The 25,155-nt window shown below is 49.4% G+C and overlaps 2 protein-coding genes and 1 long non-coding RNA gene across 10 annotated transcripts in view; 1 reads left to right on the top strand and 2 right to left on the bottom strand.

Moving 5' to 3' along the window:
* Nucleotides 1-157, bottom strand: part of LOC140399296 (protein-tyrosine sulfotransferase 2-like) — a 158,351-nt gene extending 158,194 nt beyond the window's left edge. For 4 of the 7 annotated variants that reach the window (XR_011937765.1, XR_011937740.1, XM_072488832.1 and 1 more), the window contains exon 1: nt 21-157. The gene's annotated coding sequence lies outside the window, so the exon portion shown is untranslated. The remainder of the gene's footprint in view (nt 1-20) is intronic. The other 3 variants (XM_072489082.1, XM_072489184.1, XM_072489048.1) reach the window with 2 other exon arrangements.
* Nucleotides 7-15,509, top strand: LOC140399852 (uncharacterized). Its single transcript, XR_011937907.1, has 2 exons — nt 7-296; nt 15,422-15,509. It is a non-coding gene; the product is annotated as an uncharacterized lncRNA (long non-coding RNA).
* Nucleotides 13,102-25,155, bottom strand: part of LOC140399709 (uncharacterized) — a 31,965-nt gene continuing 19,911 nt past the window's right edge. The window contains exons 5-7 of one of the 2 annotated variants that reach the window (XM_072489254.1): nt 18,163-18,313; nt 17,746-17,881; nt 13,102-15,921 (exon numbers count right to left, since the gene is read on the bottom strand). In XM_072489254.1, the coding sequence (XP_072345355.1) occupies nt 15,821-15,921; nt 17,746-17,881; nt 18,163-18,313 (388 nt within the window). In that variant the 3' untranslated portion in view covers nt 13,102-15,820. Of the gene's footprint in view, nt 15,922-17,745; nt 18,051-18,162; nt 18,314-25,155 lie in introns of both variants that reach the window. The other variant, XR_011937893.1, reaches the window with a different exon arrangement.

Below are 25,155 nucleotides of genomic sequence, written 5' to 3'. Positions count from 1 at the left end.
CACAAGCAGCCCGACTTTACCTCACCAGTTGACTGAGGCGCCCTCGCGCCGCTGCCCGGCCATCTCGCGCGTGCATGCACAAACCGGCCCCGCTCGAGCCGCTCACGGCTCTCGAAAGCCTATTTAAATCATACGCGATTGCGTCAGCTGCAGCGCGTCCCGTCCCCTGCTCGGTTCCCGGACGCATGCGCGCGCCTCTGCGCCCATTGAGGGCGAAGCGATAGACATCTTTGCGATGGTGATGTGGGTCCTGGCAGACGCAATGTCGACGCCTCACACTGAAAGATCTGCTGAGGGTAAGACCATAAGACATAGGAGTGGAAGTAAGGCCATTCGGCCCATCGAGTCCACTCCACCATTCAATCATGGCTGATTTAAACTCCATTTACCCGCTCTCTCTCCATAGCCCTTAATTCCTCGAGAAATCAAGAATTTATCAACTTCTGTCTTAAAGACACTCAACATCCCGGCCTCCACCGCCCTCTGTGGCAATGAATTCCACAGACCCACCACTCTCTGGCTGAAGAAATTCCTCCTCATCTCTTGTTCTAAAGTGACTCCCTTTTATTCTAAGGCTGTGCCCCGGGTCCTAGTCTCCCCTGCTAATGGAAACAACTTCCCTACGTCCACCCTATCTAAGCCATTCATTATCTTGTAAGTTTCTATTAGATCTCCCCTCAACCTCCTAAACTCCAATGAATATAATCCCAGGATCCTCAGATGTTCATCGTATGTTAGACCTACCATTCCTGGGATCATCCGTGTGAATCTCCGCTGGACCCGCTCCAGTGCCAGTATGTCCTTCCTGAGGTGTGGGGCCCAAAATTGCTCACAGTATTCTAAATGGGGCCTAACTAATGCTTTATAAAGCTTCAGAAGTACATCCCTGCTTTTATATTCCAAGCCTCTTGAGATGAATGACAACATTGCATTTGCTTTCTTAATGACGGACTCAACCTGCAAGTTTACCTTTAGAGAATCCTGGACTAGGACTCCCAAGTCCCTTTGCACTTCAGCATTATGAATTTTGTCACTGTTTAGAAAATAGTCCACACCTCTATTCTTTTTTCCAAAGTGCAAGACCTCGCACTTGCCCACGTTGAATTTCATCAGCCATTTCTTGGACCACTCTCCTAAACTGTCTAAATCTTTCTGAAGCCTCCCCACCTCCTCCATACTACCTGCCCCTCCACCTATCTTTGTATCATCAGCAAACTTAGCCAGAATGCCCTCAGTCCCGTCATCTAGATCGTTAATATATAAAGAGAACAGCTGTGGCCCCAACACTGAACCCTGCGGGACACCGCTCGTCACCGGTTGCCATTCCAAAAAAGAACCTTTTATCCCAACTCTCTGCCTTCTGCCTGACAGCCAATCGTCAATCCATGTTAGTACCTTGCCTCGAATACCATGGGTCCTTATTCTACTCAGCAGTCTCCTGTGAGGCACCTTATCAAAGGCCTTTTGGAAGTCAAGATAGATAACATCCATTGGCTCTCCTTGGTCTAACCTATTTGTTATCTCTTCAAAGAACTCTAACAGGTTTTTCAGGCACGACCTCCCCTTACTAAATCCATGCTGACTTGTCCTAATCTGACCCTGCACTTCCAAGAATTTAGAAATCTCATCCTTAACAATGGATTCTAGAATCTTGCCAACAACCGAGGTTAGGCTAATTGGCCTATAATTTTCCATCTTTTTCCTTGTTCCCTTCTTGAACAGGGGGGTTACAACAGCGATTTTCCAATCCTCTGGTACTTTCCCTGACTCCAGTGACTGTTGAAACATCATCACCAACGCCTCCACTATTTCTTCAGCTATCTCCTTTAGAACTCTAGGACGTAGCCCATCTGGGCCCGGAGATTTATCAATTTTTAGACCTCTTAGTTTCTCTAGCACTTTCTCCTTTGTGATGGCTACCATATTCAACTCTGTCCCCTGACTCTCCGGAATTGTTGGGATATACTCATGTCTTCTACTGTGAAGAACTCTGTGGAACTCTTTACCTCAGAGGGCGGTAGAGGCTGGCTTATTTAGTACATTGAAGGCTGAGATAGATTTTTAATCAGTGAGGAAATCCAGGGTGATTGGGGTAAGATGGGAAAGTGTTGAGGATTATCACATCAGTCATGATCTCATTGAATGGCGTGGGCGTCACAGTGGTTAGCCCTGGAGAGCAAATGCTGGAAAATCTCAGTAGGTCTAGCAGCATCTGTCAGGAGAGAAAAGAGCTAACGTTTCGAGTCCAGATGACCCTTTGTCAAAGCGGTGGGCGTCACAGTGGTTAGCCCTGCTGTCTCGCAGCTCCAGGGACCCGTGTTCAACGTGTGGAGTGGATTTCTCCAGGCGCTCCGGCTTCCTCTCACAGTCCAAAGACGTGCAGGTTAGGTGGACTGGCTATTCTAATTTGACCCTTAGTGTCCAAGGATGTGTAGGTTAGGTTAAGGGGATGAAATGGGATGGGATGGAGGAGGCTCTTTCAGACAGTTGGTGCAGAGTCAATGGGGTGAATGGCCTCTACATCTTATGGTCAATGACAATTCTGTTTATACAGCACCATAATGGAGATGTCTTGTGGCTCACGCCCCAGAATCCAGAAGGTCTGCCTCAGAAGTAAGTCCCAGTTCAGGGTTAATGGCTGAGAAAGGTGCATTCCTAATGCGGCCAAACAGGTGGAGTGTCAACTTGTAAATCTTTCAATGCATGCCAACGACAGGCGGGAAGAGCAGGAGAGATTTCTGGACAGCCGTGTGATAAAGAAATTGCCACAGCACCTTCTAATGCGACTATTTGGGGAAGGAGGAATATTTGCAATATTTTATTTGATAAATCCAGTTTGTTCTAGTGCCTTGCAAAAATATTCGTATGGAAAGAAAAAAAAAATCACTTTCCACCCATCTAACTGCACGCAAGGGAAACAAGAGATTTGGTGGAAGCAGCCTCTATTTAAAATATGTTTTTTATCCGCCAATACACTGTCAGGTATGTTTTTAAACTACGCAGAATTTCTACTACACAGGAAAAGGCCACTCATTTCCACAGGTCTATGCTGGTGCTTTTTATGAATGCGAGGAGTCTCCTCTCACCTTACTTCATCTAATCATCATCAACGTATCTTTTTAGGCAGAAAAGGAATATAAGGATATATTGAATCGTGATGGGAACATATGGAAATATCATTAGAAATGCTCGTGCTTTGAAAAAGCACTTTGTACTACCCAGTCAGATATGAACCAACCAGAGACCCACAGCTGACGAGCTATAAATTCAAAAAAAAAAATCCAAATTCAATATTAAGAACTTAAAAACAATTCTCATCACTACCTGAACAGGCGCCAGAATGTGGCAACTAGGGGCTTTTCATAGTAACTTCATTGCAATGTTAATGTAAGCCTACTTGTGATAATAAAGATTATAATAAAAAACAAGATCTACAAGAAATACATTTTGCACTGAATGGCAAGCACCCATATAAATATCATAGATTGACTTCCGGTGGTGACCATGGTGTGAATGGTCGCACATTTGGTGGCTCCCGCTCGTGGTGGGCATTTTGGACCTTTTCCCCCCGATTTACGGTGGATGTGATCGATAAAGCAAGGTGCTGGGGAAGTAGAAGGGGAGGGTTCCCCACCAGTAAATGTGGCCTTTCTGCATGAGAAATTTGCTCAGCAGAGAAAGGAATATCTGGAAGACCTGGACAGGGTGGTGGATCTGACAAAGGCGGGGATCGATCGCATGAAGCAGAGATTGGAAGCCCAGGGTCAGGCGATCCAGAAGGTGGAAGAGACGGTGGCTCAGCACGATGAGCAGCTAGCTGCAATGGCAGCGGAGATGGACTGATGAAGGACCATCAGAAGATGCTGCAGGACAAGGTGGAGGATCTGGAGAACAGATCGCACAGGCAGAATCTGAGGATTGTCGGCCTGCTGGAGAGCAGCGAGGGAACGGACGCCGGTGCATATGTGGCACGTTTGTTTGATAAGTTGCTGGGAAAAGGGGCGTTTGCTCGGCCCGAAGGAGTTGGATAGAGCGCACAGGGCGCTTGAGGAAGCCGCTGAGGAACGAGCCGCGGAGGGCCATGATGGTGCGAATGTACCAGTTCCTGGACAAAGAACTGATTTTGAGGTGGGCCAGACAGACGAGGCGCTGTTTATGGGAAGGCAGCGAGTTACGGGTCTATCAGGACCTGGGTGTGGAATTGGCCAAAAGAAGAGCAAGTTTCAAGTGAAATCAGCCCTTTTTAAGAAGAAGTTGGAAGTTCAGCATGCTGTACCCAGCGCGTTTGTGAGTCACATGAGAGGGCCAAGGACTTTATTTTGGATCTCCAGAAGAGGCGATAAAGCTTATCAGGGAAAGCGACTGGCAGAAGATGGAGGATATTGAGCGAGTAGTTACGTTTTAGAATTTTTGTTAAACTTCTTTTCTGGTTTTGTATGTATTTTGCACTTAATTTGGGGCCGTTGCTCAGTTTTGTTTGCGGTTAACTTTGTTCGTTGGGAGATGATGGGTAGAATTTTCTTTGTGTTTGTTGGGGATAGTAATGTTTGCATATGTATGTAAAATGGTCGAGAGGGGGATCAGGGGGGTAGGATGCTTGGCACCATGGGCGGGGGCAACCAGGCCAGCTGGGCGGGCTAGCTCACAGAAGCGCAGTGAGGGGCGAGCAGGTGATAAGTTTGTTGATGAGGGTTGGTATTGCTATTTTTTTAATGGGAGAGGGAGAGAGGGAGGGGGTATAGATCTGACAGGCAACAGAATGAGGGTCGATGAGGTGGGCACCTGCGATTGGGCCTGAAGAGGCACGGGACATGGGCTGGAGGCTGGCCTAAGAAGGGATATGGTTGATCCGGGAAGGGAGGGGGGGGGGGGAGATGCCCCGGCAAGGTTGATCACATGGAATGAGAGAGGGCTGAATGGGCCATTCAAGAGGGCTCACGTGTTCGCACATCTGAAGAGCTTAAAGGCGAATGTGGCAATGATACAGGAGACACACCTGAGGGTGATGGATCAGACTAGGCGGAGGAAGGGGTGGGTTGGACAGGTATTTCAGTTGGGGCTAGACTATAAAACTAGGGGGTAGCGATTTTGATAAATAAACGGGTGACATTTGAAGTGGGAAGCATAATGGCGGACTCCGGGGGAAGATACGCTATGGTGAGTGGGAAGTTGGAGGGAATGCCGGTGGTGCTGGTGAACATTTATGCGGCAAACTGGGATGACGCGGAATTTATGAGATGGGTGTTGGGGAAGATTCCGGATCTGGACTCGCATCGGCCAATCATTGGGGGGGGGGGGCGGGGGGGGGGGGGGGGACGACTTTAATACGGTTATAGATCTGAGGCTGGATCGGTCGAGTTTGACAAAATGGGAGGGTGCCAGCAGCTGCGAAGGAACTAAAGGGATTTATGGAGCAGATGAGAGGGGTAGATCCGTGGAGGTTTGGACGGCCGGGATCAAAGAAGGTTTCTTTTTTCTCCCACGTACACAAGGTGTACTCCTGGATCGACTTTTTCGTTTTGGATAGGGCTTTCCTGGCGGGTATTTTAGATACCGAGTACTCGGCGATTGTTGTGTTGGACCATGCTCCACACTGGATGGATTTACGGGTGAGCAAGGACGGGGGGGGGGGGGGGCAGCGCCCGCACTGGAGATCAGATGTAAGGCTGTTAGCAGAGGTGTGTGGGCAGGTGAGGGAGGCCATCCAGAATTATGAGGAGATAAATGACACAGGGGAGGTTTCGGCAGCAATAGTTTGGGAGGCGTTGAAGGCAGTGGTGAAGGGGGAGTTTATTTTGATGCGGCCGCATAGGGAGAAAGTGGAGCGGGCAGAGATAGACAGGCTGGTTAGGGAGATTCTTCAGGTAGACCGGAGGTATTCGGAAGCCCCGGAGGCGGGGCAAATGAAGGAGCAGCGGAAGCTACAGATGGAGTTTGGTCTGCTATCTACAGAGAAGGTGGTGGGGCAGTTGAGGAAGGTGAGAGGGGCGGTATATGAGTATGGGGAGAAGGCCAGCAGGATGCTAGCACACCAGCTTAGGAAATGGGAGGCGGCGAGGGAGATAGGAAGAGTGAAGGATAGAGGGGGGAACACAGTCTTGGACCCAGCGGGGGGTGAACAAGGTGTTCCAAGGAATTTTATAGCAGGCAGCCCCCAGCTGGGATGGAGGGGATGAGGCAGTTTTTGGAAGGACTGGAGTTTTCAAGGGTGGAGGAAGAGTTGGTGGAGAGTTGGGGAGCCCCGATTGGGCTCTTTGAAGTAGTGGCGGTATTAGAGGCTATGCAATCGGGCAAGGCCCCAGGGCCGGACGGATACCCAGTGGAATTCTACAAGACGTTTCTGGGGTGCTGGTGAGGGCATTCAATGAAGCTAGGGAACGAGGTGTTCTTCCCCCAACAATGTTACAGGCTTCGATTTCTCTGATTCTGAAGCGGGTGAAGGACCCAGAACAATGCGGGTCATACATGACAATCTCCCGTTTAAATGTAGACGCCAAATTGCTGGCCAAGATGTTGGCCTCGAGAATTGAGGATCGTGTCCCAGGGGTGATAGGGGAGGACCAAACAGGATTTGTCAAAGGAAGGCAGTTAACGGCCAACGTTAGAAGGCTCTTGAATGTTATCATGATGCTCTACAAGGGTAGGGAAATGGAGGTGGTGGTCACAATGGATGTGGAAAATGCCTCCAACCGGGTGGAATGGAATTATCTGTGGGAGGTTCTGGGGCGGTTTGGTTTTGGGCAGGGCTTTGTAGACTGGGTCTGGTTGTTGTATTAGGTGGCGAGTGTGCGGCGAACCGAGTGAGCTCAGACTATTTTAGACTGTACTGGGGTACGAGGCAGGGATGTCCACTCTCCCCACTATTGTTTGCCTTGGCTATAGAGCCGTTGGCATTAGCACTGAGGGCGTCAAAGGACTGGAAGGGGTTAGTCCGGTGGGAGGGTGTGGAGCATAGGGTCTCGTTATACGCGAATTACCTAGTCCTGTATATTTCTGATATGTTATGGGGGATGGGAGAGATTATGCGGATCCTAGGGGAATTTGGCCGGTTCTCGGGGTATAGATTGAACATGGGTGAGGTCTTTGTGACCCAGGTTGAGGGGGCAGGAGAGGAGACAGGGGGAGATGCCATTTAAAGTGGTGGGGGAGTTTTCGACACTTGGGAATTCAGATGGCATGGGGGTGGGAGCAGTTCCGTAAATTAAATCTGGCCCGGTTGGTTGAGCAGATGAAGGAGGACTTGGGCGGTGGGACGTGGTCCTGTGTCACTGACAGGGAGAATACAGACCGTAAAGGTGCCGGTTCTCCAGAGATTTTTATTTATTTTTCAGTGTCTCCCTATTTTTATCCCAAAAGCTTTTTTTAAGATGGTCAATGCAATGATCTCTGGGTTTGTATGGGCTGGTAAAACCCTGCGAGTAAGGAAGGTGCGGGGGGGGCTGGCCTTACCGAACTTTAGTAACTATTACTGGTCGGCAGGGCAGCATGATGGTGCAATGGTTAGCACTGCTGCCTCACGGCGCTGAGGTCCCAGGTTCGATCCCAGCTCTGGGTCACTGTCCGTGTAGAGTTTGGACATTCTTCCCGTGTTTGCGTGGGTTTCGCCCCCACAACCCAGAGATGTGCAGGAAAGGTGGATTGGCCACGCAAAATAGCCCCTTAATTGGAAAATTTGGGTAATTGGATACTCTTTAAAAAAAAAAAATTTAATTACTGGCCAGTAAATATAGCCATGATCAGGAAGTGGGTAGTGGGAGAGGGGTCGGTGTGGGAGCGGGTGGAGGCGACATCATGTAGGGGCACAAGTTTAGGGGCATTGGTAACGGCGCCTCTGCCGTTCTTGCTGGCCCAGTACTCCACAAGCTCTGAGGGTATGGGGGCAGTGGTGGAAGCATATGGGAGTGAAAGGAGAGTCGGTGTGGGTTCCAATTTGTGGGAACCACCGATTTGTGCCGGGGAGGCTGGATGGAGCGTTTCATAGGTGGCAGAGAGCGGGGATTGAGAGGCTGGGGGACCTGTTTATTGATGGGAGCTTTCCATGTTTGGAGAATTTGGAGGAGGAGTTTGAACTGCCAGGAGGAAATGGGTTTCGTTATTTGCAGGTGAGGGACTTTGTACAAAGGCAGGTTTTGACCTTTCTGCTTCTACTGCCCCAGAGGATACAGGACAAGGTAGTTTTGAAAACGGGAGTGGGGGAGGGGAAGGTCTCGGAAATTTATAAAAGAGCTCTTGGAGTGGGAGGGAACCCAGATAGGAGAGGTAAAACGTAAGTGAGAAGATGAGCTGTGTAAGGAACTAGAGGTGGGTCTATGGGGGCAGAGTCAACACGTCCTCATCATGTGCCAGGCTCAGCATGATACAATTTAAGGTGGTTCACCGGGCACACAAGGCGGTGGCCCGGATGAGTTGGTTTTTTGAAGGGGTAGAGGACAGGTGTGTGCGGGAGGGCACGCAAACCATGTCCACATGTTTTGGGCATGTCCGAAGCTAAGGGGATTCTGGCAGGGATTTGCCGATCTCTTGTCCACGGTATTAAAGACAAGGGTGGCTTCCCGAGCCCAGAGGTGGCGATTTTTGGAGTGTCGGAAGACCCGGGAGTCCAGGGGGCGAGAGAGGCTGACGTTTTGGCCTTTGCCTCCTTGGTAGCCCGGAGACAGATCTTATTGGCATGGAGGGACACGGAGCCCCCGAAATCGGGGGTATGGGTTAGCAACATGGTTGGGTTTCTCAGGCTTGAGAAAATCAAGCTCGCCCCAAGAGGATCATCGTTAGGGTTCGTCCAGAGGCAGCTGCTTATCGATTTCTTCGGGGAGAAAACTAAACTGTTAGCAGATGCAATAGGTGGGGGGGGGGGATTGGATTGGATTGGATTTGTTTATTGTCACGTGTACAGAGGTACAGTGAAAAGTATTTTTCTGCAAGCAGTTTACTTTAGTTTAGGCGAGATCAGCGAGTGAAGCAGGAGGGACTGGGAAACTGTGTGTAAAATCAATGTTGGCTGTGTCTGGTTGGGGGGTGGGGGGGGTGTTATTTACGGAGTTATGTTTACATTTGTATTTGTTCATAAATGCCGTAATAAAATGTTTCCGCAAAAAAAAATCATAGATTGGGAAATTTGGCCTCTTTTATTTCTATATAAAACACATGCAATTTTAAAAGGTGACGTCGTCGTTCAAAAGAGTTTAGTCACTTAGTTCTTGAAAATCAAATTAATACGGCTAAAGTGTTTAGCACAAAATATTTTGTAGGTGTTAATGGTACATGGCCTTGCGAATTGTTCCCAGCCATTCCATTCAGGTTTGTGAAATTATTCACGGGTACTGAAAAGTATTTACATTGCAGAACAGATCATTCAGCCCAACAGTACACTCCTGCTCCAAAAGAGAATATTTTTGAACTTGCATTTTATTTTTATTTGTTCATGGGATGTGGGCATTGTTGGCTAGGCCAGCATTTATTGCCCATCCCTAATTGTCCTCAAGAAGGTGGTGGTGAGCTGCCTTCTTCAACCATTGCAGCATGGTAGCATTGTGGATAGCACAATTGCTTCACAGCTCCAGGGTCCCAGGTTCGATTCCCGGCTTGGATCACTGTCTGGGCGGAGTCTGCACATTCTCCCCATGTGTGCGTGGGTTTCCTCTGGGTGCTCCGGTTTCCTCCCACAGTCCAAAGATGTGCGGGTTAGGTGGATTGGCCATGCTAAATTGCCCATAGTGTCCAAAATTGCCCTTAGTGTTGGGTGGGGTTACTGGGTTATGGGGATAGAGTGGAGGTGTGGACCTTGGGTAGGATGCTCTTTCTAAGAGCCGCTGCAGACTCGATGGGCCGAATGGCCTCCTTCTGCACTGTAAATTCTATGTCTATGTGGTGCGGTGCACCCACAGTGCTTTTAGGTAGTTCTAGGATTTTGACCCAGCCACTGAAGGAATGGCAATATATTTATGAGTCAGGCTGGTGAGTCACTTGGAGGGGAACCTGCATACGGTGGTGTCTCCATGGGTCTGTTACTCTTCTTCTAGAAGGTTGAGTTCAGAGTTTGGAAGGAGCTGTCTAAGGAGCCACCAAAAGTTTTGAGAGTGTATCTTGTTGATGGTATACACTGCTGCCATTGTGAATTGGTGATGGAGGAAGTGAATATTTAAGGTGCTGGATGGGGGGTTTATCAAGTGGGCTGCTTTGTCCTGAATGGTGTCGAGTTTCTTGAGTGTTGTTGGAGCTGCACTCATCCAGGCATAAATCTATACGACTCTTTGTGCAAAGTAGACGCCTGAATGATCTAGCTCCAACTTTAATGTTATGTCCCCTTGTTCTGGGCTCTCGCAGTAAAAGAAAAATAACTCAATTAGATCAGCCCTGTAGGCAAGGGAATACAAGCCTAGGACTTGATACATCTCATTGCTTCACCCAATATCATTTTGTTGAATAAAAGCAAAATACTGCAGAACCTGGAAATCTGAAATAGAAACAGAAAATGCTCGATACACTCAGCAGGTCAGACAGCATCTGTGGAGAGAGAAACAGAGTTAACATTTCATCTATGCTGCACCCCCTCCAAGACCAATATAATGTTCCAGGGGTATGATGCCCAGAACTCCGTGCAATAATCTTAATCAGGTCGAGCCAAAGCTTTGTAGAATTAACTTAACTTGTTCAATAAAGGTAAGGAGAGTCAGAAAAGTAACACAGAGAAGAAGTTTATTTATAATACATATTATTTACAAAGGGCCATGGTTGAACCTCACCTGGTCCTCTCTCTCTGTCTGTCTGTTGGTCGGTTCCTTATATACAACATGGTATCAGCTCCATAGTTAGCTGGGGAACTCATACTCATCAAGCCACTCAGGAGGGAAAAGCAATAAACCCATCCCAGTGTGTTCCGTGCAGGTTATTACATCCCTCCCCCCAAGGTCTGAAGACCCCCAAAGGGAACAATGAGGATGATGAAGACGAGGTTAACAACACTGATGACGAGGAAGGAACAGAAGAATCCGGTGCAGCCCTGGCGAACGGCGGCTGGCGCAGATGCTTTGCTCTCAGCACATCTTTTTCTGGTAGTGGGACCGGATCAGCTGAGCCGGTAAACGACACGTCCGGCTGCACCGTCTGAGCGGAGAACTCTCCAAGGTCGGCCAAACGAAGATGTCCGAGTCATAGACCCCAGAGGTCTGTGCCTACATATCGGAATCAGACGGGGGATATCAGGCATCTCGGCATCACGAGAAGACGACGACGTAGTCAGGTGCGCTGACTGTGTAACCAGCAGGACGGGGGTAGAGTTCCCACAAGGAGCCTCTGGAGCGGCAGACCACTGGCCATGGAGGTGATCTAGTGACACTTCATTAGCTGATCTCGAATGTGGACCTGGTATGAAACCGGACTGGTTTGATGAACGATGACTTCTGGAAGCCAACAAGGACTTTCAACAAAGTTCTGGGCATTGACCACCTCATCACGTGTGAAGCGTCGTAGAAGATGATTCCTAGTCGGGCAACGCCCTTGGAAATCTTGCCTGCAGCACACCTTTGGGCCGATGTCGGGGAGCAAGAAACCCAACCGAGTCCGAGTCGGCAACCCATCAACATTTTGGCCAGGAATTCCCCTATTACAGCACGAGGAGTAGTCCTGTTCAAGAACAGAAAGCGTGCCAGCCTGGTATCCATCGAACCTGCAGTTTGTTTCTTCAGGCCCTGCTTCACTGTCTGGATAGCACGTTCCACCAATCCATTCGCACTAGGTGATGAAGTGATGGTGGATGCCATTTGCCTTCATGAAGGCAACAAACGTCTCATTAGTAAACGAGGCTTTGTTGCCCATAATGAGCACCTCTGGTAACCCGTGGGCCGAAAAGGAGGTGCGCAACCGTTCGACGGTTGCACGGGAGGTGATAAGATGTAATTTTATGGACCTCCAGCCACTTCAAGTGTGCATCAACCAAGACGAGAAACATGGAGCCTACAAATGGGCGAGTGGAATCCACGAAAACGCAGGCCCAGGGACGTCCAGGCCACTGCAGAGGCACCACTGCCAGAAGCTTCTGATGGACTTGACAAAAGGCCAGCACTGGGCTATCGATGCCTGACCACCAGCCGCAACTCCTGGTCAGCATTTTCATCTTGGAGATACCCACATGTGCAGCATGAAGGCCTTTCAGAACTAACAGCTGGCCTTTCACAGAGCGAACTCTCGTGCCCTACAGGAGGACACTCTCCTCGATGGTCAGCTCCGACATTTTGATCGAAAGAACTTTTGACTGCACTGGAAGCTGTCGTCGTGGTTCCCCGGGCAAAACCAAATGTTGGACCTTAGCCAGCGTCAGTTTTCGTATGTTTGTCTGCTTTTAGTGATTTCTGTAATTGGATTTCCTAATCTTTCTGTTCTTCTACAAGGTGTTCATAGAATTTACAGTGCACTTACTCCACTATATTTTTATCTGGATATGTCTGTTAACATTCAACCACTTTACTTAAGAGAATGAATAAATAAAACTTGGGCCAGTTTGCAAAACCTTACATTTTTTGCTGGATTCTAATTGTTGCTCAATTTAAACATTTCTGTGCAGACTTATTTTTCATATTTATCCTTAAACTAATTACCAGAGATTGCAGACAACATCTAGTTGTTAAGGAGCATGCGGACTACATAATTTATTTTGGAAGACATTTTAAATTCTATTCTATGTTGCTGAGCACTGTGATTAGTTGTTACAGATTACACTTGTTTTGTAATTTCATATGTAATTTTGTACTTATGTTTAATTTATTTCCACAGTCGAATCATAGTTCTGCATGAAAATGTCCCTCCTCTCAGTCTCAGAGCCTAGTCTGGCCTACCCGTAATCCAGCACCAGTAGCACAATTGGTATAACTATTAATTGGCAGATACGTAGATATTCCAAAAAAAGAAAACATGTAGATATTCTGATCCTAACAGGCTCAGTCCTCTTCCAAAAACGGTCATTCGGTTCTTAAATTAATTTGACCTAATTTGATGTTGAATGAGAGCTTAATAATCCAAATTAGTAGATTTAGCTCATGACACATTGTCAAATCCAACTTAACGCACAAAGTCTCCTTGAAATGACAACGCAGCACAGTTTAAGCATTCCAATTTTGTAAAATTAAAATGATTTTATTTCAGTCTTTCCAAAAGTAGTTTCATATTACTCTTCGGGCGTCCATGTGAAATAATTTAATGCATAAAATTTAGTTTGCTCAGTGTTTGGAATAGGTCATCAAAATTCAGATCAAGATTTTAACTATATTCACAGATTAATCCATAGTAAGGTGCTGTTTAAGATCGTTGTTCTGTGGTTTAATGGAAAGCAAACCAAATTACTGCTATTTTACATGAACTCGGATTAGATTGTTTGCACAGGATGAGATCTAAACCATTGCAACAAAAGGGTTCAACGAGCAGCGAGCTGTTATCAAACTCAGAAACCAAACGAGGAACATGCTCTCAATTTGAGAGATGTTTAGTACAGCTGGATGCTCAGTCCACGATTCAACTCTCTTCGCAGATCCCTCGTCCAGTGATTGAATCTCTCACCTTGAAACTGGTACTCTCGCAGATCCTCAATCCATAGCTGCATTCCTATTCGTGATCTACCTTTCTGCACCTGAAGCCCTATCCCCATTATCAAAGCCCTGTCGCCTAGATCCACTTTGCTCAGCAAGACAAGCAAAGGATGACAGAGGCTGGAGATAGGACATTAACCTACTTGGTACCTAGAAAACGTGTCACTCAATCTTAATTCAGATCCAGTGCAACTAAACCTCAACCCAAAAATCTTCAAACATATTAATTTACTCTAAAGGCCAACCAGCTTGATGTTCAACACTTCGAATTCCTGCCCAAATCAACAAGATATCCTCCCAAGATATCGGCAGCATTCTTTCCTACCCCATCCTCCTTAACAGAGATCCATAGACCTCTTTTCTGAAATGCCCTCCTTCTTTCAAGCATCTGAAGCCCTTTCCCTGTCCCCCACATGGAGACGTACAACTCTTTCTCTTTCTAGTAAAAACAAACTGCAGCCCTCTTTTCCTTCTGAGGTCAGCAGCCACCATCCTTCCTGAAGAGTTTTTGAACCCTTCCCCACTGCCACACAAAATCATCCAGAGCTTTTTCTGCCTGGTTTGGAGGGTAGGTCTTATGAGGAAAGGTTGAGGGAGCTAGGGCTTTTCTCTTTGGAGCAGAGGAGGATGAGAGGCGACTTAATAGAGGTTTATAAGATGATGAGGGGGATAGATAGAGTGGACATTCAGAGACTATTTCCTCGGGTGGATGTAGCTGTTACAAGGGGGCATAACTATAAGGTTTTGGGTGGGAGATATAGGAGGGATGTCTGAGGGTAGGTTCTTTACTCAGAGAGTGGTTAAGGTGTGGAATGGACTGCCTGCTGTGATAGTGGAGTCGGATACTTTAGGAACTTTCAAGCGGTTATTGGATAGGCACATGGAGCACACCACAATGACAGGGAGTGGGACAGCTTGATCTTGGTTTCGGACATAGCTCGGCACAACATCGAGGGCTGAAGGACCTGTTCTGTGCTGTACTGTTCTATGTTCTCCTTCCCCACAAATGTCACGTAGACATCCACAGTCCTTCTCTGCCTTTCAGAAAAGATACACATTTCCCCTTCCATCCACAGAAATGCCTCCTCCTCCTAAGAGATTTGCAGCCCTCAACCTCTGTTTAAAAATTAATCCATTTCTCCCGTGTTGTCCTCCGACAGTGTCCCCCGACAGTCTATCTTCAAGGCAGGAAGATTTATGCAATTTGCCATTTATGATTAGAGAAGGACTTTGTTTCCGTTTCAAAGTACTTAAGGTACAAATAGCTAAAGCAAAGAATGCCGACAGAATTTAGTTCCTGCACTGTATTTCAACCAAAGGATGCCTTCAGCATCTTCAGCTTTTCCCGCAATGGTTGATCTGTACCATTGATATCCATACCAAATTAAAATCTATTGATGTCATTTTTGAAGTTCTAATTATCCTAGCATCCAAAGCCTTTTGAGGAAATTCCAGATTCCACTACCTTTCGTATAAAAAAGTATTTCCTCGTGGTACTCCTAATTGGGTACGCTCTAATTTTAAGATTATACCTTCTTATTCTGATTCCCCCGTCAGAAATGCTTGCATCTACGCCATCAAATTCCTTCATTGTTTTAAGCACCTGTTAGATTACCACTTATCCATCTAAACTCAAGGGAATATAAGCCAGGTGTACACAACTTGTCTTCATAATTTAACTCTCTGAACCCCAATATTATTCTGGCAAATGTGTGTTCTCTCGCTCCTTCGCCAATATTTCCTTCCCAAGGTACAGTGTCCCAAAACTGGATGCAGTGGTCCAGATAGGACCTTGTCAGTATTCTGTACAGCTGAAACATCATTTTCTCTCTTTTGTATTCCAGATCCTTGAGGTGAAGTCCAATATTGCATTATTATCATTCATACCAGTGGGCCAGCTTTTAAAAATAAAGGAAAATGTCCAACTCAAAACAGCTGTGTTTCTCTATTCTCCGAATTATATCAGGCCTCGACCTTGATGGTTGCTTAAAGTCTCAATATTCCTTCATCATCCAACAGCTCAACCTTATTATAACTCTGTCCTTCCAGAAACCCCACAAGAAAATGAGGAATCAAACACTCTTAACATAAGTGATATATCACAGCAAATAAGATGAGATGTTCTGCCCCCAAGCTCCAAGGATATAGTACAAGCTCAGAGCAGTGGGCACCAGCTTGGTCACTGTTCACATCCTAGGTTCCCTGAAGCAGTATGCTGTCTTGTGGAATCACATCTGGCATCATTATCTAGGGTCTTGAAGCCAGTTTCCTGTTGCAGCAAGTCCAATGGCAATGGAACTGAAAGGACGATACTGAACCTCCCACATCTGAAGTGGTACAGCAACTGGGTGAGAAAAAAAAACATTATTTTACATTCAGTTCAGCAAAAGTTCCATTAACAATCCGCTTCTTTACTCTTTAGTTCCTTTGCTGAAGGCATTGGTCTTCACTGGGTTTCTCTTCAATACCCTCCAGTTCCATGACCTAATTAAATAGCAGAACAGGTTCAAGGGACAGAATGGTCTACTCCTGTTCCTGTGCACCTCATCCAGGTGATCATTCTTCATGTATGAGCTTAAGCATGTGTTATCAGGCCACGCAACTATAAAGCACATCACAGTCATGCCCTATTGTGTCCATTACCACACACGCACTTGAATATCTTAGCTGATATTTTCCTCCATAACTTAGTAACATGTAGGCAAATTGCTTCATGTCAACTGCTACCCCAGCTAATATCAGTTAAAACGGATCAAAGATCAACCCTGGGAGATTCCTGATCTGCAAGGCTCAGTAGTGTGCCAGGCAATAGAACTGCTAACAACATTCATGAGTCAAGGTTTAGAAGTCCAATAAATCTCAGTTACATCTCAGAATCCTCCGCACCTTCAGGGGCTAGGTCCGCGCTGGCGGGGTTGGAGCCGCGCCAAAGGGCCTCCGCCGGCTGGCGCGAGTTGGCACATGCGCGGGAGTGCCAGCATGTACTGGCATCATCCCAGCTCATGCGCAGGGGGGTTCTTCTTCGCGCCGGCCATGGCGGAGGTTGACAGCAGCCGGTGCGGAGGGTAAGAGTGCCCCCACGGCACAGGCCCACCTGCGGATCGGTGGGCCCCGACTGCGGGCCAGGCCACCATGAGCCCCCCCGGAGCCAGAACCCCCCGCGTCCCCTCCCCCGAGGACTCCGCAGGCAGCCCGTAGAGCTAGGTCCCGCCGGTACGGACCTGGTTTGATTTACGCCTGCGGGACTGGCCAAAAACGGGCGGCCACTCGGCTCATCGCGGGGCGGAGAATCACCGAGGGGGAGGGGGCACTGCCAACGGCCCCTGACCGGCGCGACGCGATTCCCGCTGCTGCTGAAAAACCGGCGGCGGAGACTCCGGCAGGCGGCATCAGGGCGTGATTCACTCCGCCCCGCCCCCCCCCCCCCCCGCCCCCCCCGGCGATTCTCCGGCGGGGGGGGGGAAAGAGTCGGAGAATCACGCCCATTATCTCAGTTGCACTACTTAGCAATAAATTTCAAGATTCATTTGCAAATTAGATATTTAAAAAATTAATTAAGTAAACAATGGAAGTTATTCAATGTGAAAGTAGCATAAAAGACCCAAAACTGTAAGAGGAATATATGGTGGACAGGGCAGTTGGAGTTCTATCATTCTCAAACCATGGGAAAGAATGTGTTTGAGCCACAATGATGAGGATGGAAATACTGGGCGGGATTTACCGACCAACCTCCCACATGTTTTTTGGCAGCGGAGGCTGACAACTAGCGGGATTGACTGGTCCTGCTGTCAACGGGATTTCTGATTGACAACACCCCTTGTCACCGAGAAACCCGTGTGCCGTCGTGGGAACGGAATATCCCACCGGCATGAACAGCCGGTAAATCCCACCCACTGACTGATGTTGTCACCGTTAAATTGTTGTACCACTGATGATCTATAGCTGCAGGTAATTGAAAGTTTTCATTACCGCCTGTCGCTTTAGATCATCGTCAAGCACTTGCTGAAACTCATCGTGGGTTATCAGTAGTTTCAATCATTTGTTTTTAACATCTGCAATCACTAAGGCAGCCATTTCACTACCAACATACACCTCTACATTAGAAATAGGAATGTGAACAAAACATGCAATGACGCAAAATCACAATGGCCCGCACCACTCAGCATACCTGTCTCTCCTGGGGAAAGATGAAGGGTATAATGGGTGCATCTGCTTGCACACATGCCCTTAGGTAAAAGCTGAATCTCAAAGACCCCCTGTAGCTGTGCGATCCACATCAGCAGGTCCCCATCATGATCTCTCACCTGTGCAAAAAGATCTATCAGCATTTCTCTCTCAGTTCACAGTTTATCCATATGGCTGTTCTAGTTGTCCGAATGACTGAGTTCACAACTATCCGTGTTAGATATATAAAGCAGTAGTTAATCACCTACAGTCCAGAAACAGTTGTAGAATTATTTGTGCAGATGCCATCTAGAAACAAAACACACTTTCTGCATCAATACTCATGCAACCGCAATAAAACATGGACCAATCAATCATTCATTCACATTCTTATCCAACTTAAAAGCAAATATTGTTTTACCTTTACAAATGTGTTTTCCATGGCGCCATCCTCTGCTCCTGATGCCATCAGCAGCCAGTTGGACTCTGCCAATTCCACTACCGGAGGAAGGAAGTAGGGTCGCTGATAAAATGCACGGATCACTTTCGCAGCTGCTTTGTTGCAGTTCTTCCTGTGTAGAGATAACTCTCTTATATATAGTCACCATTCAATGGTTGAAACTCACTCCAGCAGCCTCAGCTAAGTCTACAGCAACAAGACGGAAACGTCAACAGGTATGAAATTTATTTGTAATTTGCCTGTTTGCCATACCTGTTTAAGTCCAGTCAGCCTGCCAATTCAAGGAAAATCACCACTTTCACAGTACAGATGAACGCATAAACCAAAACAAAGATGATGCACAATAGCGGATTGCAATGGACAATATCGAAGTGAAACACCATAACCCCTACCGACCGCTGAGGACTCTGGCTGCGTGGCTGAAGGCTATCGCTGATAGGGAATTGGCAAATGTGGTTAAGGAGTGTTGACACATGCCAAGTGGATTCCCGTGGATAGGTGGGCCATGAACCATGTGGGAGCCATTGCCTAACATTCCAATCGCATCGTGATGCCTGAACACTGAGGCAATACCACACATTCAGCAGCCAACATCCGAACACCCAGGGAAGGGACACAGCTCCAGGGACATGTCCACGGCTGGAGGGTGGGTGAGCGCTACGGGGAGGTGGAGATGCCTGGAGAGATGTGCAAAGGGTCCAAGTGTCAGCCCACATTGCGGAAGGAAATGACTGAGGCATCATAATGGCTGTGCAAAAATTTGTTTCATGCTGTACAATACCCCATTCCCGATAGTGTCGCCCCACCCCACCCGCTATCTAACCCCAGCCCGGTGCCCTCAGTGATGCTCAACGTGTCTGGCCCTCAGGTCTACCACTATGTCTTGGTGTTTCCCCAGGATGCACATCTGAGGTGGAGGCAGTCAGCTGCTTACCTTGTCCCATGGGCCTGGATGCTCCTGGCGGGCGTCCGCGGGGTGTTCTGGGGCCAGAGCGCTAAGGCTCACTTGTCGACGGCACATGCACAGCCATGCCGCCCTGTCCCGTGTGTTGAGGGGTGGATCTCACAGGGGGGGGGGGGGGGGGGGTTGGAGGATTGGAGCTGGTCGCCACTCCATGGGACGGGTCTGGGTTGGCAACCAGCACCCCATCATCCCGATCGATGCCGATAGGGCCCTGGGGTACACCTTGGGATGGAGGGACAGGTGCTTCATTTGGCTCTGCAAGCTTGGCGGTTCCCTATGGTCTGTGCCATGGTGTCGATGCCCTCAGCGGTACTCCTCAGTGACTGGGACATGCTCTGCAGCGCCTCAGCTGTGCCCATCTGAAAGCGGGACATGTCCCGCAGAACGTCATCCAGGTCAGCCTGGTACCGGGTAACGTTCCCCAGCGAGGCAGCCATACTGCCGAGACCCTCAGCCATGGCTGTTACCGACTTTGCGACACCTTGGACATCTTCACTGATGGTGCTGATGTCGTGCTCCAGGCTCTCCTTAGCAGTGTTGGCCTCGGTGCCACTCATGACCGGCGCCATCTCCAGCATCCGTGGCCTCTGGGACTCCTCCAATTAGCCATGGATCTGCTGGAGTGATGCTGACATTTCCCTCTGAATGTCCCGGCCTCTCCGTAATGTCTCCATCAGCTCTGAGAAACTCTGTGCCAGAGGCTCACCATCAGGCTGGGACCCAGTTGAGTCCAGGGATCCAGCAGATCTCTGACTGCTGTCTCGCCTGGGGGTTCCTGCCTCCACCTGATGTACATCAGCAGAAGTTTGGTGCTCACCAGATTGTGCCCCAGCAACCTGACCACTAACATGTCCCACCAAGATGTGTGTATCTGCATTGGCGGAGGGTGAGGATGACAGCTGTGTTGCGATTATTATGGTGGCATCCTTGGAGCTCTCCTCTGAGGTGTTCTCCTCGGAGTCAGGAGAGGGGGCTACTTGGGATGGGCTGGCACCGTTGGCTGGAGGACCTGCGGGAGAATGGACATGTGGTCAGTGGGAGGGATGAGTCTGTCAATAAGGCAATCACTACTCACATTTGACAGGTCGTCCGAGTGGATCTCAGTGGTTCCTCCCCTCTGCGGCGTCCGCCAACCTCCATGTTGGTGACCGCCCTGTCCTCAGCCACACCAATCACCACCAGGGTCTGCTCCTCGAAGATGAGGATTCTCAAGCCCGGCACCCCTCCGCTAGTCTGGGCCCTCTCCCGCCGATTGTGGGAGAGCTTTTCCTGAGGAGACACAGAGAGAGCATCGTTAGCCACACGCGGTGCAGTGGTGGGAGAGGGGGTGTGAAAGAGGGTTGGGGGGGGGTGGGGGAAGGGCTGGGGATCATTGGAGAGTGGGGGTGTATGCTCCCTTGGGGTGGGGTTAGTGTCTACTCACTCGTGCTGCCCACTGTAGGTCGTTGACCTTCCTGCAACACTGGCCAGTCCTCTTGGTCATACTGTTGGAACTAACAGTAACTAACACTGCTGCCACCTCATCCCCGGCAGCACTGGTTGCCTTATGGCTCACCCTCCGGGACAACAAGACATCCCTCTTGGTCTCCACTGCGTGCAGGAGACTCCCCAGTCAGCGTCCCAGAATCTTGGGGGCATGTCTCCTCGGCGCCATTGTTGCAAGCTAGCTGAGCAAGTGCAGTTTAAGTGCTGCTCGACCTTGTTAGCGGGGGGCTGGCGAGCATGGTCCCGACGAATTGCCTGGTGAGGCATTATTGCAGCGAGAAGCTCCCGAGGTCTCGTTAAGTGGACCAATTAACGTTGAATTGTGTTGCCAATTCCCACTCACTACAACATTTGGAAATTTTTCCAGAAGATCGCGCCCATTGAAGCTTTTCATCTTGCACTAATCAGGACAATTCGCAAGAATACCAACATAAGGGGAAAACAATAATTTATACAAGAAGAAAGTGCTGATTGGCAAGTAGACTCTGATTGGTAGAGGTGTTGCCATGGAGAATGCGCCAGGTGACAGTTAACTGCAAAGCATTCTTTGAAATTTAAACAAGAAAGTTTGACCCTGATTGGTCAAGGAATTTGACCAATGGGATTTCCCATTGAATCCATGCCACGCTGCTGGGAAACCTGAGGCGGGGCAGCGCCCATAGATCCTGCTGGAGTGCACAGCCGGAGGATCTCGCCCTGTGTTTTACTTTTTGCACGCATGGGCATTCTTTAAAAGATGTAAATGACAGTGCTGTTGTTCCAGAGCTAATAACCCAAATCTTATAGACAGATCCAAACAGTGGTTTCTGTTTGTGTTTACAACAAATTAACATACCAATTAATAATTAACAGTTTTTATAACCGCATACAGATGTGTTGGAATAAACTGCAACTCCCTAACCTCCAAGAGATTTGCCAAAGTTTTAAAAAATATATATATTTATTAAAGTTTTTTAACACAATTTTTCTCCCTTACAAACAATAACCCCCCCCCCCCCCGTAACAAAATAACGAGAAATTGCGCAGAGCAAGATATATACATGGCAAAATGATATATTTATGCCTTTGTACACTGGCTCTCTCCCATACATGCCAGTTTCCCCAACCCTTCATGTTATCTCTTGCTCATCCACCCTCCCAGGCAGTCCCCCCTTCCCCCCTCTCCTCCCCCCCCCCCCCCCCCCCCCCAGGTTGTTGCTGCTGCTGCTGACCGATCTTCCTCTAACGCTCCGCGAGATAGTCTAGGAACGGTTGCCACCGCCTGTAGAACCCCTGCGCAGACCCTCTCAAGGCAAACTTTATCCTCTCCAACTTGATAAACCCTGCCATATCATTTATCCAGGCCTCCACGCTGGGGGGCTTCGCCTCCTTCCACATTAGCAAGATCCTTCACCGGGCTACTAGAGACGCAAAGGCCAGAATGCCGGCCTCTTTCGCCTCCTGCACTCCCGGCTCGTCCACTACTCCAAATAGTGCTAGCCCCCAGCTTGGCTTGACCCGGACTTTCACCACCTGAGATATTGCTCCCACCACTCCTCTCCAGAACCCCTCCAGTGCCGGGCATGACCAAAACATATGGACATGGTTCGCCGGGCTCCCTGAGCACCTTCCACATCTGTCCTGTACCCCAAAGAACCTGCTCAACCTCGCCCCCGTCAGGTGAGCTCTGTGAACCACCTTAAATTGTATCAAGCTGAGCCTGGCACACGAGGAGGAGGAATTAACCCTACCTAGGGCATCAGCCCACAGACCTTCCTCGATCTCCTCCCCCAGCTCCTCCTCCCATTTACCCTTCAACTCTTCTACCAGCGCGTCCCCTTCTTCTTTCATCTCCTGGTGTATTTCCGACACCTTGCCCTCCCCGACCCATACACCCGAGATCACTCTGTCTTGAATTTCTTGTGCCGGGAGCAACGGGAATTCCCTCACCTGTCGCCTCACAAAAGCCCTCACCTGCATATATCTAAAGGCATTTCCCTGGGGTAACTCAAACTTCCCCTCCAGTGCCCCTAGGCTCGCAATCGTTCCGTCAATGAACAGGTCCCCCATTCTTCTGATCCCCGCCCGATGCCAGCTCTGGAACCCCCCCCCCCCGTCCATCTTCCCCGGGACAAACCGATGGTTACCCCTGATCGGGGACCACACCGATGCTCCCATTGCACCCCTGTGCCGTCTCCACTGGCCCCAGATCCTTAGCGTTGCTGCCACCACCGGGCTCGTGGTATACTTTGTCGGCGAGAGTGGCAGCGGTGTCGTCACCAACGCCCCCAGGCTCGTTCCTTTACCAGGACGCCATTTCCATCCTCTTCCATGCCGCCCCCTCTCCCTCCATAACCCACTTGCGGATCATCGACACATTTGCTGCCCAGTAGTAGCTCCCCAGGTTTGGCAGCGCCAACCCTCCTCGGTCCCTACTGCGTTCCAGAAACCCTCTCCTTACCCTCGGGGTCTTATTCGCCCAAACAAACCCCATAATACTCCTACCTACTCTCTTAAAATAGGCCTTAGTGATCACGATGGGAAGGCACTGAAACACAAACAAAAACCTCGGAAGGACCACCATTTTGACCGACTGTACTCTACCCGCCAGCGAGAGCGGAAACATGTTCATCTTTTAAAATCCTCCTCCATTTGCTCCACCAACCTCGTCAGATTCAGTTTGTGTAGGGCCCCCCAACTCCTGGCTATCTGGATCCCCAGATACCGAAAGCTCCCCTCCGCCCTCCTCAGCGGTAGGTCCCCTATCCCCCTTTCTTGGTCCCCCGCCTGCAATACAAAGAGCTCACTCTTCCCTACATTGAGCTTATAGCCCAAAAACTCCACAAACTCCCTCAGAGTTTGCATGAACTCCACCATCCCCTCCATTGGATCCGCCACATATATCAACAGGTCATCCGCATATAGCGACACCCGATTACAGAGCCCCTCAGACCATCCCCCTCCATTTATTAGACTCCCTCAATGACATGGCCAATGGTTCGATCGCCAATGCGAACAACAGGGGGGACAGGGGGCACCCCTGCCTCGTCCCTCGGTACAGTCGAAAGTACTCCGACCTCCGCCGGTTCGTCACTACACTCGCCACCGGGGCTCTGTAAAGGAGCTTAACCCAACTGATAAACCCTCCCCCGAACCCAAACCTACGCAGCACATCCCAGAGGTACTCCCACTCTACTCGGTCAAAGGCCTTCTCCGCGTCCATAGCTGCCACTATCTCCGCCTCTCCCTCCACCGATGGCATCATTATCACGTTTAAGAGCCGCCACACATTGGTGTTTAGCTGCCTACCCTTTACAAATCCTGTCTGGTCCTCGTGAATCACCCCCGGGACACAGTCCTCGATCCTCTTGGCCAGCACCTTTGCCAGCAACTTTGCATCCACATTAAGGAGCGAGATCGGCCTGTACGATCCACATTGCAGTGGGTTCTTGTCCCGCTTTAGGATCAAAGAAATTGTCACTTCCGACATTGTCGGAGGTAGGGTCCCCTCCTCTCTTGCCTCATTAAAGGTCCTCACTAGTAGCGGGGTCAACAGGTCTACGTACTTCCTGTAGAACTCCACCGGGAACCCGTCCGGTCCCGGGTGCCTTCCCCGCCTGCATGCTCCCCAAACCCTTGCTCAGCTCCTCCAACCCAATTGGTGCCCCCAAACCAGCCACCTCTTGCTCCTCCACCCTCGGGAATCTCAATTGGTCTAGGAATCGTCTCGTACCCTCTTCCCCTGCTGGGGGCTGGGATCTGTACAGCTCGTCATAGAAGGCCTTAAATACCTCGTTTATTTTCGTCGCACTCCGAACCGTGGCTCCCCTTCCATCTTTGACTCCCCCTATTTCCCTCGCTGCCATCCTTTTACGGAGCTGGTGTGCCAGCATCCGACTAGCCTTTTCCCAATACTCGTAGGTCGCCCCCTGCGCTTTCCTCCACTGTGTCTCCCTCCGCCTTCCCTGTGGTCAACAGGTCAAACTCCGTCTGGAGCCGTCGTCTTTCCCCAAGTAGTCTTTCCTCCGGGGCCTCTGCGTATCACCTGTCCACTCTCAAAATCTCCCCCACTAACCTCTCCCTTTCCATGCCCTCTGTCTTCTCCCTGTGAGCCCTAATGGAGATTAGCTCTCCCCTGATCACCGCCTCCCATACCACCCCTATCCGCACCTTACCGTTGTCGTTGGCCTCCAAGTACCTTTCGATACACCCCCTCACCTTCCCACACACCACCTCGTCCACCAGCAGTCCCACATCCAGCCGCCACAGCGGGCGTTGGTCCCTCTCCTCTCCCAGCTCCAGTTCCACCCAGTGCGGGGCATGGTCCAAAACGGCTATGGCCGAATACTCCGTCCCCTCCACCCTCGGGATGAGCGCCCTGCCCAGAACAAAAAAAACTATCCGGGAGTAGGCTTTGTGTACATGGGAAAAGAAAGAAAATTCCCTGGCCTGCGGCCTTGCAAACCGCCATGGGTCCACTCCACCCATCTGATCCATAAACCCCCTAAGTAGCTTGGCCGCCGCCG

Source organism: Scyliorhinus torazame, chromosome 1, assembly GCF_047496885.1.
Source record: "Scyliorhinus torazame isolate Kashiwa2021f chromosome 1, sScyTor2.1, whole genome shotgun sequence".
NCBI classification, from domain to species: domain Eukaryota; kingdom Metazoa; phylum Chordata; class Chondrichthyes; order Carcharhiniformes; family Scyliorhinidae; genus Scyliorhinus; species Scyliorhinus torazame.
Note: the sequence above shows the minus strand (reverse complement) of the source record. Positions and strands in the feature narration are given on the sequence as shown.